The following is a 19017-nucleotide window of genomic DNA, read 5'->3' on the forward strand; positions in this document are numbered from 1 at the left end:
GCCAGCCCACAGGACACACAGACACTGACCCCACTCATTCTCTTGCCACCCCCCCCCCCCAGGCCAGGCTGTTTCCTCATTTTGCACATTTGTAAGAATGCAGTCAGAGCAACACAAAGACACCCATTGGGCATGTCACAGACACACCAGGACACAGTGGCATTCTGCAAATCTTACAAGAAAAGACCCACACTCACTTGTATGGTCTTCATACTGCTCTATGTAATGCAAATAGTGGATGGCTTTGTTCTTTGCCTGAAGAAAGGAAGGAACAAATTCTCCTAAATCTCTCGCTGGGTTTCAAAACTATTTTATAAAGTATTTTATTATAAAAAATTCCACCTATGCACCTTAAAAGATAAGGACTTAGCCACAATATCATTATCACACATACACTGACGATTCCTTCGTGATACGTGACTGTGTGCCTGCAGTGCCCCCATGTGAACACAGAGCTTTTCATCTTCTACTAAATGTTAACAAAGAAAAACATGCACGTACTTTCCTGAAAGCATCCACCCGCTCAGTGGCCTTCCCAATGGCAAAACCTTCAAAAGAAGCAGCAAAACTTATGAAAAGGAAAGCTACTCTGACCCAGCCTGTGCCTCTCCCCAGCTCCCAGTTTGGGCTCTACAGCATTTCACGCCCTTCTTTCAACTGCCCACAGAACACCTGCTCTGCACAACCAGCCATGAAGAAAGCCAGAGATGTGCTCATCTGTTCTGAGGCATTCTACAGACTTGACATTTAGATACATAACATTACCTTTTATAAATCTCTAATAAAATGAAATATACTCAATTTTTAAAATTAAGTATGCTCTATATTTATAAAAGGCAAATGTTTTGGGGCACTTGTGCAAAGAGATTAAAATGACAAGAAGGGATAGGGGAAAAATACATTGTTATAGAGTAAAACTATGATTTCAGTAGAATTTCAATTTTAATTAACCAGAAAAATAAACCTAATAGTTTCCAATTTGTAAATGCTTTACCCTAAGAAATGAGGTCTATCAAAAGTTGCAGAAATGCTTCCATTATTTGCTGCCACCATTTATTATTTAATTTGAAAAAAGTACTTTGTTTTAAAATTATACACAGGAAAATAAAATAGGCAAGACATCTGAGGCCTGGGATGAAAAGGGCTTGAATTCCAGTTCCTAGTTTAAACAGAACAAAGTAAACCATGGAAGTCCTAGAGGGAAATATGAGTGGACTTACTTATAATCTTCAAAAGGAGACTTTCTAAGCAAAACACAAACCAGAAGTGACCTAGGACTGATAAATTTGCTATGTTAAGGTTTAAAACTTCTGTGGATTTTAAAGCTTCGATGTGGAAAAAAATTCAAAACTAAGTCAAAATATGATAAGACAAAAAAGGCTCATGTCCTTAACTTACAAGAAGCTAATCCCAATCAATAAAGACAAGAAAACCACCCAATTAAAAAAATAGGCAAAGCACCTGAACTCACAGATGTCCAAAGGGAAAGCGCAACGGCCAATGAACACGCAAAATGGCGTCGGCACTCTCCTAACTTAGAAAGTACAGGTGTAAACTGGAAGAGACGTTTCAGGGATCATACTGACAATCAGTAAAGTCTGATACTACTCAGGGCAAGGATGGGTGGTACAGAGGGACATAAACTGATGCAACCTTTGAGGAGGAGATCTGGCAATACTTGACATTTACACCCAGTGCGGCAGCAATTTCAAGACATTTCTCCTATTTCTATTTTTCCAAAAGTTCAACAAGCTCCATGTACAAAAAGGTCAATGTTATTGTTGTTGTTTGTAATAAATGATACAAATTTGGAAACAATAGGGATTGGGTCAAAAATCATGTCTATGCACACACTGGAACACTATGAAACCAATACCAGAAATCTGCTTATGCTAACAGAAGACCTCTGAGGGCAAAACCAAGCAAGAAGAGCAAGGTGCAAATTCATGGCTATAATAAGATCTCTGCTAAGCTTTTGATAAAAAGGTAAAGGGAGGTAATATGGACACAAAATTTCAGAAAAGATATTTTTGAAAAGAGACAACAGTAACTGCTAACCATGGTCTCTTACAGCAACGCACTATCATGTCTTTTGCTCTTGCTTTGAAATTTTCAAAAGGAAGCAACAAACAGTTTTTCAGTTCTATGTGAACACATTTCAAAAACAAGATGTTCAGTAGGGAAACTTTAAAAGTCTAAAGAAGAAAATTTAAATGACTGACAAACCTGCTAACCCAAGTGAACACTTATCAGTCAGTGTACAGTCTTCTAGTTTTTTTCCTTGCATATAAATGACTTTAAAAAAAAATCATGATTACATGACAAATTTTTAACCAAAATTACTTATTGTGTAAGTAATTTTTCACAATTCTTTAATGGCTATAGAATATTACTTTGGAGGCCTGTGGTTGTGGCTCAGAGGGAGAGCACTCGCCTGGCATGCGTGAGGCACTGGGTTTGATCCTTAGCACCACATAAAAAATAAAGATCTTGTGTCCACCTATAACTAAAAATAAATATTAAAAAAAAGAATATTATATTGGACAGCTATCCTGTAACCAGGCCCGATTGAACTTGTTCTAATTTTTCACTATTATGCACCATACAATAGTGTCTTAAGCCCTTTAAAATACCCAGTCCTCAGATGTAGGCCTTAAGAGCTTTTCTTTCTTTCTCTGAGAAGCTTCGTGGTTTACCATCAGGTTTGTGAGCCCAGACCTCTAGGCGGCTCTATTAGTAGAAAAAGTGAGACTGGCAGCAGGGCCCTGGCTTCCAGCCGGGCAGCCAGGCCTCTTTGTGTCCAGCGTCACCCCACTCACCTGCCCATTCCCCACAGCCACCAGGACACGGACTGATCTCTTCCTTCCCTCTTTGGCTGTCATATTGAAAACATTTCTGACCTAAAAGACAAAATGCTTCATCAATAGGACAGCTGAAGAAAACTCTGAGGTAGAGGATGAGGACCTGCTGGCTCAGCCACACAAGGCTTGGTGCAGGACCCAGCACCTCCTCCAGTCTGTACGTACAAAAGCAAACTTCCCAAACAAACCCTCCCTCTGAAGCATTTCGGGAACACAATGGAAATAAGACTTTCTCTTCCTATTTCATTGGGTTATTAGGAGAGTTAACTAAGATAATCTTTAAAGGAATTTACAACTACACAACTCAATATACCCCATCTTAATAAATGTACACAGGAAAGAAAACACTATGGATTAAACTTTGAAATAGTTTAACACTGATTATAAGACAAATTCCAGTATCAAAGGTACTAAAATATCTTAAAAATGATGAAACGCAATGTAAGGAAAAAACTTCGCAGGACTGGACTGCTATGTTAAGGATCAGGCTTAAACAAGAATACAGAATTTGGAAACACCTATTCATTATAAACTTCAGGAAAATCTCCCATTTTTTCAGCCTATTTTAAAGGCCAGGAATTATGAAACTATTAACTAAACTGCTTAAATGACAGTTGTCCCCTTTCCTTCCTAGGAAGAAGTTTAAGGAAAAGGGAGGCTGAGGCCACACTTTTGAATGATTTTATAGGAAACAACCTACATATGAAAGACTCTTTCAGTGGGATTAACTTTCAAAAGCTATGAACTGGGGTGTGTGTAGGGGCACACGCCTGTAATCCATGTGACTCAGGAGACTGAAGCAGGAAGAAGGCAGAGTCAAGGCCAGCCTGGGCAACTTAGTGAGACCCTTCTCAAAATAAAAACTAAAAAGGGCTGGGGATGTGGTTTGGTGGCAGAGTGTTTGCCTAGCAATGCACAAAGCCCTGGGTTCAATCTCTAGAATTGGGGTGGGGGGAATAACACATAATGGGATACCAACATAAAATACTTGTAAACATATTTTAAAAATTCCATAATATAACTGATATTGAAGAAATAATATACATATTCAGAGAGGCTTTGTCACATATTTGATATATAAATTATTCCACAATTTGGGGAGGTACTGGGAATTGAACTCAGGGCACTTGACCACTGAGCCACATCCCCATCCCTTTTTTGTATTTTATTTAGAGACAGGGTCTCACTGAGTTGCTTAGGGCCTTGCTTTTGCTGAGGCTGTGGAACTCACCATCCTCCCTCCTTAGCCTCCCAAACTACTGGGATTTCAGCTGTGCACCACCGCGCCCGGCTCTGTTCCACATTATTAAACACTGATTAAATGCACAGTGCCAGCGCCAAGGAACACTGGCCATCAGAGAACCACCCTGGAAGGGTGGTTCAAGCACACCTGATACAGGATCTGTGAGCAGCCCAGAGACCACTGCCCTAGTCAAACTGCACACTGGCCATAACCTGAGGCTTTCTGCCCCTGCCCCTGCTCCTCCCAACCTGTTCTCTGATTGTGTCCTAGATACAACTGGTGTACAGCTCCACAAGAGGCCACCAGATAGCACACTCTAGCTCCAGGAAGAAGGAACTTAACATAATCTCCAAATTCTGCTCCTGAATTTGCCCCTCACAAACCTCAATTTCATAGTCCCCACAAACCAAGGCAGCAGTGGGGACCACCAACATGAAGGAACTGAACTTCAAATTGTGTTAATTCCTCCCTGAACTTGAGTCTGTGTCCGAGAGATCACTGTGACCACAGCTCTGCTCAGCTCCTCCTGCCCACCCGACCCCGGCAACCTCTCCAGAGGACCCTGGGAGTTGAGCTCGGCAGGCCTACCTCGAGTATCCTGGTATCAAAGTCCTCATAGGTCTCTACAAGGAGAGAAGAAAAAGCACACAGATAAGAGCATCCACGCTGCTCACGTGTGACAGCCTTTCCCAGGTGCCCTCAGACTTCTAATGGGAAGAACCTGAGCTCTCTGGTGCCGCTCTCCAGGCTGCGCCCCAGTTCCCATCATCCACGGGGACTGCCTGGCCTGACTTCATGAGCTCAGCCACGGCTCTCTGACCGCAGCCTCCCCCTCTCCAGCTCCCTGCTGCGGCTCCCGAGGCACAGGTTCCTGGAGCGCCGACACCTCCAGAGCCTTCCTCGCTGCTTTCCCATCTGGTCTCCTGGGGTCTTCACAGCCTCTCTCACCAAAGTCCCTCAGAGACACCAAAGTCCCTCACTCCTCATAGATCTCGCCAACGTCCTCAATCCCTACACTTTTGTCTCTACCGCCCTCTCCAGGCCAGAACCCACGCAGCTGTCTGGTCACAAGTGGCCTGCTGCTGCTGCGGGAGAGATCAGAGCCTGGCCTACGCTCACCACTCTCAACTGCGGGTCTGACCCGCTCGCGAACTCCCGGCTCCTCAGCTTTCAGTTCTCTTAATTCAGCCTCTGCTCACCACCACAGCTGTTTCCAACACTCTCCAATTCTCTTGCTTTTACTTATTACAGAAAATCTCAATTACAAAATAAAATAGGAGAGCAGAATAAAAGCTTCTGTACCCAGCAGTCGGCTTTGAAAGCGGTCAGCTCAAGAGTCAATCTTCTTTCCTGGACACTGCCAGGGTCCCACCCACTGGGTGATAGTGAAGCCAGTGCCAAGTGCCACCTTCTCATCAAGAAATATTCTGGTGGCCATGTTCACCAATGCCACTATCTGGCTTGATGACTCCTGACCAAAGCTACCAGATACCAGGTGACCTCCCCGCCTTTCCACCCCCATTGCACAGGCTCACCCAAACCTGCACCCTGCTCCTGCTGGCTAACAGCAGCCTGTCTGTCTAAACTCTGGATCTGGTTACTGGGGACTTGGCTCGTGGGCAGGTCCTCTCCCTCCCAGACCTCCACCCTCCTGCACGCTCGCCCCATCCTCTCCAGCCCAACCGTTCCTCTACTTTGAGCCAAACTCCTGTTTGCTTCCTCCTCTCCCACTCACTGGCAAGAGCAAGATTTTCAGGTGAATCTGCCTTTGTGGGGAGGGGGAGGCTTTGTTTTCTAATTCAGCCTAAGTGTCGTCAGTTTTTGTTTCATGTTTGCTTTTACGAAGGCTTAGTGACAGCTCTCTGGGGTCTCTCAACTCTGCTATTAAACAGCACTCCAAGCCTGAGGCCACGTGTTTGGGAAATGCTGTGTCCTACAGATCTATAATGCACACCACCATGTCTAAGGCACTTGCTAAGGCACTGGGACCCAGGGCTTTCCATCCTGTTGGAGGAACACTTCCTGGTTACAGGCCTCTAGTGTCCCACAAATGCAACCGGGATAACAATGTGGAAAGTTAGTCAAAGAGGTCAAATTCTTTTTTCAGAAAGGGTAATCTAAACAGACAAGTAAACAATAAAATTATTTTCAGAAACACTGTAGGATGATACGTCCTCTACCAAAGGCAAGCAAACCAGGCCTCCACTACCTCCCTTGGGACCAGGGTCCGGGGGACCGACACTGAGGCCACCCCATTTGTTCCCGCTCCAGCCTCGCTCCCGCTTCACTTTCATCCTCCGCTTCCAGTCCCACTCTTCCCTCTGCTGGAGCATGTCAGCCGCCACCTGCTCCTGCTCCTCCTTGCTCCTCTGGGCAATGGTCTGCACGGCTCCATTTCTCATGAGAGGGGCATTCAGACCCGGCCACAAGAAGCCGGAGCGTCCTGAAGGGTAAAGATTATAGGTAAGTGACAACTTCTAAAAGGTGCTCACTCTTCATGTTGCTAAGATGCCAGGGAACGCGTGTACAGACACCAGCACAGTATTGTGGAGTTGGAGCTGATGCGATCACTTGGCAGGTGACCTAGCACTGTCACAGTTTTATGTACATCTACCCTACAGGCATGTGACCGCATTTTCACTTTTACCAAGAGAAACACTCGTGAGGCCTGTGAGCGCTAAGATGTCTGCTGAAACACGACCTGTAACGCAGGTCGGCAACAGAGTCGGCAACAGAGGAATGGCTGAACGCACAGCCAGCAGGTGCCATATCCTGCACAAAATCAAAAGCCGTTGCTCTCTCGGGCTGGGGATGTGGCTCTCAAGCAGTAGTGCGCTTGCCTGGCATGCGCGCGGCGCGGGGTTTAATCCTCAGCACCACATACAAATAAAGATGTTGTGTCCACCAAAAACTAAAAAATAAAATATTAATTTCTCTCTCTCTCTCTCTCTCTCTCTCTCTCTCTCTTAAAAAAAAACAACAAAAAAAAAACGTTGCTCTCCAGGTTCTGATGTGGAATGATTTCTAAGACATGTTATTATTATTACTTTTGGTTCTGGAAATTGAACCCAGTGGCGTTCTACCACTGAGCCACATCCCCAACCCTTTTTATTTATTTTGAGACAGGGTCTCACTAAATTCTTGAGGCGGGCCTTGAAACTTGTCATCCTCCTGCCTCAGCTTCCCCAGTCGCTGGGGTTAAGGGGTTTGCCACCATGTCCAGCCCTGAGACCTCTTATTGGGTTAAAAAAAAAAAAAAAGCAGATTATACAATTGCATGTACCATATAGTATAATTATCTTTTTCTTTTCTTTTCTTTTTAAAGACGATATCTATTTCTTTTAGGGAATTGATACAAAAGCGCGCACCAGCACACACAAAAACAACTGAAGGAAATACCAATATGAGACCAGTGGCCCCTCAGGGGAGACAATGGGAATGTGGACGGCAGGAAGGACATCAGGGGCTTTTAGTTTTCTCTACACTCTGCGTTTTTACTGAGAAGGTATGCATACGATTTTTATAATTTGAAAAAATAAATTACAGCCAGACACAGTGGTGCATGTGAGCAGTCCCAGTAGGTGGGAGGCTGAGACAGGAGGGAGGTTTTAACCTGCAAGTTCAAGACCAGCCTGGCAAGACCAGATGGCAAGACCTGTCTCAAAAATAATAATAATAATAATAATTATTATTATTATTAACATTATTAAAAATAAATAACAAATGCTTAAAAACTAAAACAAGATACAAGTAGTAAAAGCACCCAAGCAGATGTGCAATCTTAGAAGTGCAGCACAAGGTGCTTCCTTTATTTCTGAAAGGTTGTTAGTATCAAAAGCGATGAGTCTGCACAACAGTAAAAATAAGCCAATTCAAGTTCACCTATCCTATTTTTGCTTTCAAAAGCACAAGTATAAACAATCACATCAGCACGTGAAGGACCAAGGCCAAGTGCGGCCCACCAGCTGATTTGTAAATAAAGTTTTACCGGAACACAGCTGGGCCTGTCCAACCATGCGCTGTCCAGGGCAGTTTCTGTGTGACAGCAGCCCAGTTGAGTAGCGGCAACAGGCCCTGTGACTACAGATCTGCTCTTGGTCACTGTCTTCTCTGGGCAGGGGAAGCCTGCCAGCTCTCTGAGAGCTCCACCTGCCTGCACTGGGCTGTGTGCAGCACAGGACCTATCACAGCTGTGCCCCATGGAGTACGTGACACTCTGGGGCAGCTGGTAAGCCCCCTGGTTGGACTCTAAACCATGGATTCTTATGCACTTAATGAGAATGTTTCCAGTTTGCCAAATATCCATAAAATCGGGGGAAAACACTTTAAAAGCACATAGACTCTTTTTAGAACAAAGTTTGCCGTTGGGCCCCCCCAGGCCTCCCTCAGACCCAGCTTGCTTGCTATTTCTCCCCTTCCCAAGATCATCAGTTTCCCACCCCAAGTTCAGGACCAAATCTGAAAACTGTCAAAACAACCAAACACGTTTACCTTCACCAATGACCTGACCCCTGTTCAGATCCTTCCTTCTCTTTTTTTTGCTTCTTTTGCCTCTTCCTTTTCTTGCCCCAGCACCAGTCTCTGCTAAAGCACCTTCCCAGAGCTCATCTGCTGTCACTGTAAGGAAACGGGGTTTTTAAAAACTCTGTAGTTGTAAAGCAAAGATCTACACTCTCCTAAGAATAAGAAAGGCCAGAAAGCCCAGCTTCATCCATGTCACTGAGGTAATGAAAATAAAATAAAATCATACAGTGAACATAAAACATGATTACATTTGGAAAACAGAAGAGGAGACAATTCCACTTTGTTTCCACAAAAGATGGCTAACATTAAATCCCAGTAAGTCCCTGACCAGTAAGTAGACTTGCTTCCCTGATGTCTGCCAATCACAACTCAGGTCTCAGTAGTGACGTCTCTTGAACTTCTCCAAATGATATGTCCTAGCAAAGGCCCAGCTAAAAACAGTAAGGGCCTTCTTGGTGTGACTCTAAATCAGCAGGGTATCTGGGGCACAATTCAATACTTCTAGGCCTTGGGTGCCCCAAATGAGGGGCTCAGATAAACTAGTGCTCTCCAAATACAGCTGTAGCACATGAGATAATTCTAGTTGCATTTTTAGTTGAATAATCACTAAAATGTTAATTCGTTTATGACAGAAGAAAAATTAAGATAGGAAAGCACCCCTACTTTCCTGTTGCAGGAAGTGGAAGTGTGTGCCAGTCTACCTACATTTAGTGAAGAAGCTGTAGGGTCTGTACTGCTGGCCTGACCGGCTGGTGGGAGGAGAGATACAGCACTGTGTCTGTAGCGCATGACTCAAGCTGGTGAAGTGTCGGCTGTCTCTGGTTCCCTGCAGTGACAAAGGGCCTACAGAGAGATGAAACAAAACCAAGTTAGATGCTCCCTGGCTGTGGAGCTGCCAGCACCAAATAACTGTGACTTGATGAAAATAAGTCTCTAAAAATTCTAATCTTTTAAGAATCATATTTTGAGGACAATTGTTATTTAAAAAATAAAACCAAACTTTTAGGAATGAAAGCCACCTAAATGCCCTTCCTAGAGAGGTCATGGTTCATTTCCACAGTGGATGTCCCAGTCTCAAGAAAGCTCTGTACAGCCAGGGTTTCTGCCCTGCATTATCCAGCCCAAGCTCCTGGGCTGCTCTGGGCAAATGGCGCCCTCTGCTGTATGCAGCTGGGCAGTGGACAGATGACGAAAGACCTTCAAGTGAAACTGTTCAGAAGAACAAGACTCAATGTGTAGAGGGTACCCTGCCCTTTATGTTCAAAACACAGGGAAGCAGGGAAGGCATGCTGTAGACAACTCCAGAAGATCACGCAAGAGACTGAGGAGCGGCTGCCTCTGTGGAAGAAAACAGGGGCATTTAAGGCTGGATGTGAAAGACCCGCATTTTTGTATTTTGAGGGATTTTTTTTTTTTTTTAACCACATGCATCTATTACTTGAGAAAAGGTTTTAGAACAGCCATGTCTGAGAGGAAGCCATCTGACCAGTCCCAGGGATGGCGGTTTCACGTGAGGAAGAAGGCAGAGGTGACAGGAACAGGTGGTCATGAAGGAGTGGGACAGTGCTGGCAAGATCAGTGCATGCACAGATTCTTGAGCTCTGTGCTTCAGTAGAGAAGTGACAGGATTCAAATAGCCCTGGAGGGAAAGTGGCCTTTAGGGTATTGGCTTGATAAACACAAAACAAAAACCTGACAACAGCTGTTTTCAAGTCTGAGTGAAGCCATGCAGAGGACAGTAACTGCAGATTCATCAGCAGCATCAACCATGACTCACAGGACCAGAGAAAGAAAGCGGGTAAGGACAGGGAGAGTGACATCTAAGGGTGGTAGGAAGCCATCGAAATAGTTCCACTGAATACAGAGACCCAAACACAAAGGGATAATCTTTGATTACTGGACAGCACTTAATACGACCATTTTGTTTCAAATGTAGGCCTATGAGATAGATTTGCCAATGCCACAAGGAACTGGATGACTGGATGAGATTTCAACACTAATTTCGATTCCAGATGATTTGCTCACCTGTGGGGAGGGAGATCGCACCTAGCACACAGATGTCCTCTAGACCTGTAGCCCACCTGATGAACTACCAAATAAAATGTAGCCAGAAAACATTGGGTCTTCATTTTTTTTGAAGTTGTTGATGGATCTTTATTTATTTATATGTGGTGCTGAGGATCAAACCTAGTGCCTCACATGCTAGGCAAGCACTCTGCTACTGAGCTACAACCCCAGCCCTGGGTCTTCATTGTTTAACAAACCAGAACTTTATCATTACAAATCTCATTCTGCTATACACAGCCTATCTTGTAAACACCTTCATCTTCAACACATATCTAATATTAAAACATTTCATCTTGCTCTGTTCCGCATTATAATCTTTAATGTAGTTCAAGAAGTGTAAAAATTATTAACAGATTTTTTTGGAAAGACTGAAATATCACTCATAGCTAATAATGTACCCAGCCTAAAAGAAACCAAATGTCAAAAATAAAAAGAAATCAACTTTAGAATTTAGAAATAGCCACTTGTTTTTTGTTTGTTTGTTTTAATGGGAGGCAGGGAAGAACTGGGGATTGAACCCAGGGCTTTGTACACATTAGAAATAGTCACTTTTTCTGGGTGCATGGCACATGGCTGTAATCCCAGTGACTCAGGAGACTGAGGCAAAGGATTGCAAGTTCGAAGCCAGCCTTAGCAACTTAGCAAGAACCTGTTTCAAAATAAAACATAGGTCTGGGGATATAGCTCAGTTGGTAGAGTGCTTGCCTTGCATGCACAAGGCCCTGGATTCAATCCCCAGCACCATCAAAACAAATAAACAAAGAAAAAATATATCAAAAGGGCTGGTTATGTGGCTTAGTGATAGGGTGCCCCTCAGTTCAATCCTCAGTACCACCAAAACAACAGTCAATTTTCATGCACACTTGTATAAATGGTTTTGCTTACATTGTGTCACGATTTTTTTTTAATATTTTATTTACATTTTAGTTTTCGGCAGACACAACATCTTTGTTTGTATGTGGTGCTGAGGATTGAACCCGGGCCGCACCCATGCCAGGGGAGTGCGCTACTGCTTGAGCCACATCCCCAGCCCCGTGTTATGATTTTTTAAAGAAGAAAGTTCAGTAGTTCAGGCTGAGTCACGTTCTGAAGCTCACTTACAGATCACAATCCACCTCACTTATCAACTCTGTTCTGATCCTTTGAATTCTTATTAAGTTTAGGTCATGAGACCCCAGACTCAGGAAGCAACAACCCTGCAGCCTAAAGTGGGATAGGCCACAACCCCTCAGGTGGGGACGGAGAGGCCCCCAGGGTTCTACCTCAGCACACATCACATTCTACACCAAGAACTCCTTCCTTCTCACTTGGGTCTCTTCTAGGAAAACTGGTTGGTGAGAGATTTTAGAAAATTTATTACTATGTTTCTGACTGATTTGTTGCAGCATTTAGAAAAATAGAGTGATAAGGAAAGCAATCAACTTCTTAAAAGTCAGGCAATTATGAATTTCAGGAAAAAATGTAACAGTAGAATACTACCTAGCTCCGCTCTGAATGTGCACATAATTTAATAACAAAAACAATGCCCAGAGATTCAGTCCAAACTCGGCTTCTACCTATACTGGAAGAAAGTAAGGGTAAGGATAGACTGTTACATCTCCAATTAGCATAACAATGTTGTTTAAAGAAGACTGAATGTATTTAGAAATATAACCAGAGGAAGGTGAAAGAATTAGTGTCCCTAGATGATGGGAAGGAGCAGAAAAGGACTAGGAATGAAAGCTCTGAGCCTTTTAGGACCTTTTGGAAACTCAATTGTTTTTTGTTTTTTTTTTTTTTTACTTCCGGTGTGGAGCTGGGGATTCAATTGCGGGCCTTGGGCACCCTAGGCAAGGCTCAACCTCTGAGCCGCACCCCCAGGCTGAAAGTTAATATTTTAAGGAATAGCACAGCAACCTGCAGTGAGGACAGCTATCCCTATCAGGCCCTACACCAGCTCAGGTCAGGGCAGTGCCTGGCACATGTTAAGGGGTAAATAAACTGTTTATAAATCAGTGAGTGAATCAACCAAGCAACAAATCAAACTGGTTGATTCACAGTGGGTGTGACAGGTCGTAGGAAATCTGCCATTAGGGAGAAAGCCCTGTCAGCTGGACTTCTCCCAGGATCTCCAAGGCATCTCACAGGTGGGTCTAAAGAGGAAAAGGCAGGAGACCCACAGGGAAGCCCAGCACTCAGGAGTCCCAGAAGCTCAAGGTGAAAGGGCCAGGCTTCCTTGCACAGCAAGGTTGGCCTGGACTTCCCAGAAGGCAGCTGAAGAGAGGCCCTGCACTATGTCAAGGAAGTCTGTGTCCACAGGAGGGGGCATCACAGCAGCCAGAAAGCTCTGGGACCAGCCCTGCTTCACTGGCTGTGTGATTTCTTTCATTCTTTTTTGGGGGAAGGTACTGGGCATTGAATTCAGGGGTATTTAACCACTGAGCCCCATCCCTAGTCCTTTTTATTTTTATTTTAAGACAGAGCTGGCCTTGAACTTGCAACCTCCTGCCTCAGCCTCCGAAGTCACTGGGATTACAAGTGTGCACTACTGTGCCTGGCCTGGCTGCATGATCTTGAACAAGTCACTTGGCTTCTCAGAGATTCACCTTATCATCTCTAAAATGCGAATAAGCTCATGAAAGCCAGTGTGAGGGCTGAACAAGGTGATGTTTCAAGCCTAGTGCACAATACCTACTCAAAAATGGCAACCATTATTTTTTAAAGCCTTGAACTACAACAACTGCACTCATAAAAGATTTGAAAAATACTCAAGACGGTACAATACCATCATCAAGGACATGCCTTGTCCATTCACATTTTCAAATCTACAGAAACTCTTATTAAATCTTATGAGAACAGATACTTCCCAAATGAATCTCACCATTGCTGAGAGTGGTCTTCAGCACCAAAACAGAAGCTGTTGGAAAGGTGTTCAGGGAAAGCTGCCAGCACCAGAAATGACCTGTCAATTAAAAATAAGTAAATAAATATTTTTTGGTTCCAGTGCTGGGGTTGAACCCAGGGCCTGGAGCCTGCAGGCATGTGCTTCATCACTGAGCCACATCCCCTCTTCGTTTTTTGAGAAAGGGTCTCCCTAAGTTGCCCAGACTGGTTTCCAACTTGCAATTCTCCTGTCTCAGGCTCCCAAGTTGCTGGGATTACAGATGAAGGCCTCTGCACTCAGCAAAAAGTGGAGTTGTTTTATGGTGTGGGCAATAGAACCCAGAGCCTCACATATGCTGGGCAAGTGCTTTACCACTTAGCTATGTCCACAGGCCTCCAACAAGAATAAATAAATAAATAAAATTTAAAGATACATTCCTACATGAAGAGGGACATTTAAAATAATAAGGTGAGCCACCTACTGTGGCACAAACCCGCAACCACAGATACCAAGGAGGCTAAGGCAGGGGAAGTGCAAATTCAGGTCTCGAGATATAAAGGGTTGAGGATGTGGCTCTGTAAAGCACAATAGGGTGCAATGCCCAGTACCCCAAAAATAAATAAAACAGTAACATTCACAGAATAATACCATCCACAGAATTAAAGAACTAAGAGAAGTGGACAAGTGATTTCCAGGCTTAGTGACCACTGGCCAGGTAGCTGCCATCATGCTGCACCTTCTCTTCACCCTCCCATCAACCAGGCTTCATGCTTGGCAGTCACCTTAAAAATCCCTCTGCCGTGGGCCACACCTCTGCTGTGGTCCTGCTGCCACTTCTTTGTTCAGGCCTTAGCATCACTCAGACACAGGTTCAAGGTTTCTTAATGGGTCTCCCACCTCTCCCCTTGTATTTACCACCTTTCTACAGTAAGAGGCTTCATCAATTAACAGCCCTGACATGTCCTTCCCTGGCTTCCTGCTGCCAAGTTACAAATTCTGGGCACAGCCTGCAGGACTGCCACATGGCCCCAGGCTTCCACACCAGCCTCCTGCTGCCCCTGCCCCACCCTCCCCATAGCCATCCAAACACACAGTTAGTCTTGAATTCGCTCTCATACACTTTTGTATATGAGATCCTGGATCCACCAGATCCTGGAGGCTCAGCAGCTCTTGTGAAACCTCCACCCTCTGGAGCCCCCACAGCACCAGGCTGACTGTACCTCCCTGTGCAACCCTTAATACAGTGTGGTTCTCGAGGACAGACTTAGACAGCATTTGTGGGCAACTGGTTTTTGGCAGAGGGACCATGACCATTCAATAGGGGAAAAGGAATGTGTTCAAAAAATGGTGTTGGAATAACAGGGTGTCAACCCATAGAAGAATGAAGTTGGAGCCCTACCTCACACCTTATGTACAACTTAATTCAAAATGGACTAAAGACCTGAAGGTAAGAGCTAAAACTATAAAACTCCTAGAAGAAAAACAGAGGTAAATTATCATGACCTCGGGTCTAGCAATGTTTCTGAAACATAACTCCAAAAGCACAAGTGATAAAAAGAAAAAAAAGAAAAAACCCATAAACCAGACTTCACCAAAATTTAAAACCTGTGTTTCGGGGATGGGGATAAAGCTCAGCTCAGCGGTAGAAGAACCAGCATGCCTGGGTTCAGTCTCTAGCATTACAAAAACAAATAAACAAAAACCTTGTATGCCTCAAAAAAACACTCTCAAGCCAGGCTTCGTGGTGCATGCCTATATTCCCAGCAGCTCTAGGGGCTGAGGCAGGAGGATTGTTGAGTTCAAAGCCAGCCTAAGCAACTCAATGAGACCCTGTCTCTAAAAATATACATAAAAAAGGGTTGGGGATGTGTCTCAGTGATTAGGCACCCCTGGGTTCAATCCCCAGTACAAAAAAAAAAAAAAACCCACAAACTATCAAGAAAGTTGAAAAACAACATATCGAATAAAATTCTGCAAATCATACATCTGATTAGACACCTATAGACTCCTTACAATTAAATAATAAAATGAAAACCCAATTTTAAAAGAGCCAAAACACTTGAACAGACATTTCTCAAAAAAACATGTAAAAATGGCTAATAAGCACATGAAAATACATTCATTATCCATCAAGGAAATGCAAATCAAAATTTCAAATTAATACCATTTCATACTCACTAGGATGGCTATAATCAAAAGAACAGATAATAAGAAATGTTGCTAAAGAAAAATCAAAACCCTCACTGTACCCTCAGGTACTTCGAAAACATTCTGGCCATCCCTCAAGTGTGGAATTACCATTTTACCCAGCAACTCCATTCCCAGGTACATACTTAAGAGAAAAGAAAATAGACACACATGTAAAAACATGGCATGCTGATGTTTACAGCAACATTAGGCATAATACCCAAAAGATGGAAAACAACTCAAGTGTCCCTCAACTGATGAGCAGATAAAGTGTGGTGATGGACACGTTACAATTCGGCCCTAAGAAATTCAGGATGATACATGTTACAACGTGGATGAATCTTGATGACCTTGCACTGAATAAGCCAGCCATGTATGTGGTTCTACTTATATAAAATGTCTAGGACAGGAGAGCTAAGAAGAGTGGAAAATAGATCAGTGGTGGCTACAGCTAAAAAGCTTCCTTCTTGGAGTGATAAAAATGTTCTAATTAGATTATAATGATAAGTGCAAAGGTTTGTGCAAATATTGTGCACTTCAAATAGATGAACTGTATGGTATGTGAATTATAGTTCAATAAAGCTGGAAAAAAAACAAAAAAAAATACTTATACACAAGAAGACAAAAAAGGGGGGGCGGGGAAACACACTTTGGTGTCAGGAATTTTGGGTGCAAAAACCTATGTCCCTTGCTCAATCTGTGTGGCTCCCTCCACCACCTGTATAAAGAGTGTAATAACAGAATCTACTCCATAAAGGGACTGGGAAGGCAGTGAGGGAAAACGCATGAACAGAGGAAGACAGTGGCTGGCACACAGTTTAGACTCATGAAAGAAGACAGCCTTGAAATACTAGGAGATGAGGGAAGAAAAATAAAAGGGAAGAGACAATCATAAAGACAAAAGAAAAGAATATTAAGGTCAGATTTTCTGCCAAGATTGCTGGTGAAATTTTTTGCTGCAAAATGAGTTACCAAAAAAAAAAAAAAAAAAAAAAAAAAAGAACTTTGACGGTTTTAGGGGGCTTTGAGTTCCAGAATTAGAAATGCTGAACTGTGGACTTAACAACAAAATAGGGCAGAGAAGGCAGGCGGCGGCCACGCAGCGGCCCTGCAGCCAACCTTAGGCAACACAGCAGCAGGGCGCCTTCCTAGGGTGCACACAACCCACCAGGGCCCCGGGGGAAGGAAAGGCGACACTGCGGGCTGACGTCCGAGTCATCCGTCTCTGCACGGAGGCCACCGGCCAGCTGGAATTAAGCTGACGGAGGCCAGTGCTCTCCGACTCCACCTGGACAACCACCATCACCTTCAGAGCCCCGCGGGCGCCTCTCAGCCCCGAACCCGGTGGGCATCACCATGTGACCCCGGGGGTCGCGCCTGCCCGCCGGGAAAGCAAGGCTCGCCAGTTCCCTCCTCTTCACCGAAACCAACCGTGAAGAACCGACTGCACTTCACGGTCACTTTCCAGCCAAGCGCCCCGACGCCCAGAGAGGCAGGGAACGCGCGCAAGGTCACCCAGCGGTCCCGGGCTGGATGGGACCCTCCGCCCGGACTCCCGCAAGCCCTGGCGACCCCCGGCTCCCGCGCCCCCTCCCCGCGCTCACCCGTCGACACACCGCACAGCGCAGGAAAGCGGCCCTCAGCGCGAACCGCCGCCGCCATGCTGAAGCGCGAGCCGCACCTCCTCCCTCCGGGGCAGCTGGTCCTTCGCCTGCCGCGAGGCTCCTCGTCAAACGGCGGGCCCCAGCCCTCGGCTGGAGGTGCGAGACCCGAGGACCACGCCGTAGCCCATATCGGGTTGGAAGGATTATCCGGATGGGCCACAGGGTAGGTTGGGTCAGGCGTAGCCGCGGACAGCTCCGCGGGGTCCTCGCGCTAGGGCCCGGGGGCGGGGCTGGGGCGGGGCCAGCCCGGGGCGCGGGTCGGCGAGTTGGAGGCGGCCGCTTGTGAGCGCCCGGGAGGTCCGGCTGGCGCAGCGAGCTCTCCAAGCTACCCAGGGCCGGGACCCACGAAGTGTAGGGAGGATCCACAGGGTGGATAAGACAGGGTGGAGAGATTGAAACCCGCTCCAGGAAAGCCCTGGAGTTTTGCAGATGAAGTACTTTGCTCGAGTTTCACAGGCATTTCTGCATTTATTCTGATTCCAACGTGTGGTCCTCACACACGCGTATCCCAGGGTTTTCCCCGTTCATCTCAGGCTCCGCTTTATGCAGTCTGTTCTTGCACAAATGATGCACAAACCTGCCACAAAGGATGGCAGGAATGTGTTGTGAGAAACCACTCCTGCTCAGATAGTCTTTAACGATCGATCGGATCAGGGTTAGAATGTTGAGATATACAGAAAAGTAAAAATCGGGGCAGAGCAGACCAAGACTGACATAGTTGGCTTGGGGTTGTGGCTCAGCGGTAGAGCACATGCAAGGCCCTGGGTTCGATCTTCAGCACCACGTAAAAATGAATAAATAAAACAAAGGTATTGTGCCCAACCACAACTAAAAAATAAATGTTAAAAAAAAGAAAAAGTGACACAGTTGTTGTGCATTGCTGACCTTTGTGGCTAAGTGAGACAAGCCAGTTCAGTATGGACAGCCCAGGTCAGATCGGTGGCAACTTTCTGGTCTGTGTTGTGGTCAAGCCTTCAGATGCTGTAAGGTCACTAGCAAGTTTGTTTTTTATTTTGGTTGGCATGTTGTTTATACCTAAATAATTATACATTTGAAATAATTATACATTCACAGGAAGTTGCAAAATGAGTACAAAAAGATACCCATGCACCATTCACCCAGTTTCCCGAAATGGTAATATTTTACAGAACTATAATGTGAAAACCAGGAAGTTGGCATTGATGTAACCCACTGAGTTTGTTCAGATTAATCAGTTTTGCATGGACTCATCTGTGAAAGTGTGTGTGTGGAGTTCTATGCAATTGTAGCGTAAGTAGACTTATGTAACCACCACCACCACCATCAATGTACAAAACTTCTGTCTCCACAAAGATCCCTCCTTTCATCTGTAGAGACACTCATCCACCCTCCCACCATCTGGAAGATGGCAACCACCAATCTATTCTTCATATCTATAATTTTTTAAACTTGAGAACATTTAGTTACTACCATCCTACTCACAACAGAAGAAATTCATGTGTTGACATAAGATGAATAAAATTTATTTATAGATACCATTCAAATGTAGAGAGAAGAAATTGAAATAAAATATGTATTTCATTAAAGATTAAACTGAAACAAATACAAAAATAAAAAAAATAAATGGAG

The 19017-nt window shown here is 44.7% G+C and overlaps 1 protein-coding gene across 4 annotated transcripts in view; it reads right to left on the minus strand.

Annotated features, from left to right (window-relative positions):
- Positions 1-19017, minus strand: part of LOC144369022 (small ribosomal subunit protein uS5m-like) — a 55781-nt gene that overhangs the window by 2854 nt on the left and 33910 nt on the right. For 2 of the 4 annotated variants that reach the window (XM_078028089.1, XM_078028090.1), the window contains exons 2-8: positions 13556-13636; positions 9334-9471; positions 8596-8721; positions 6314-6547; positions 4693-4727; positions 2820-2900; positions 198-255 (exon numbers count right to left, since the gene is read on the minus strand). In XM_078028089.1, coding sequence (XP_077884215.1) covers positions 198-255; positions 2820-2900; positions 4693-4727; positions 6314-6547; positions 8596-8721; positions 9334-9471; positions 13556-13636 — 753 coding nt within the window. Of the gene's footprint in view, positions 1-197; positions 256-501; positions 549-2819; positions 2901-4692; positions 4728-6313; positions 6548-8595; positions 8722-9333; positions 9472-13555; positions 13637-19017 lie in introns of all 4 variants that reach the window. The other 2 variants (XM_078028091.1, XM_078028092.1) reach the window with 2 other exon arrangements.

This window comes from Ictidomys tridecemlineatus, chromosome 12, assembly GCF_052094955.1.
Source record: "Ictidomys tridecemlineatus isolate mIctTri1 chromosome 12, mIctTri1.hap1, whole genome shotgun sequence".
Lineage (NCBI taxonomy): Eukaryota > Metazoa > Chordata > Mammalia > Rodentia > Sciuridae > Ictidomys > Ictidomys tridecemlineatus.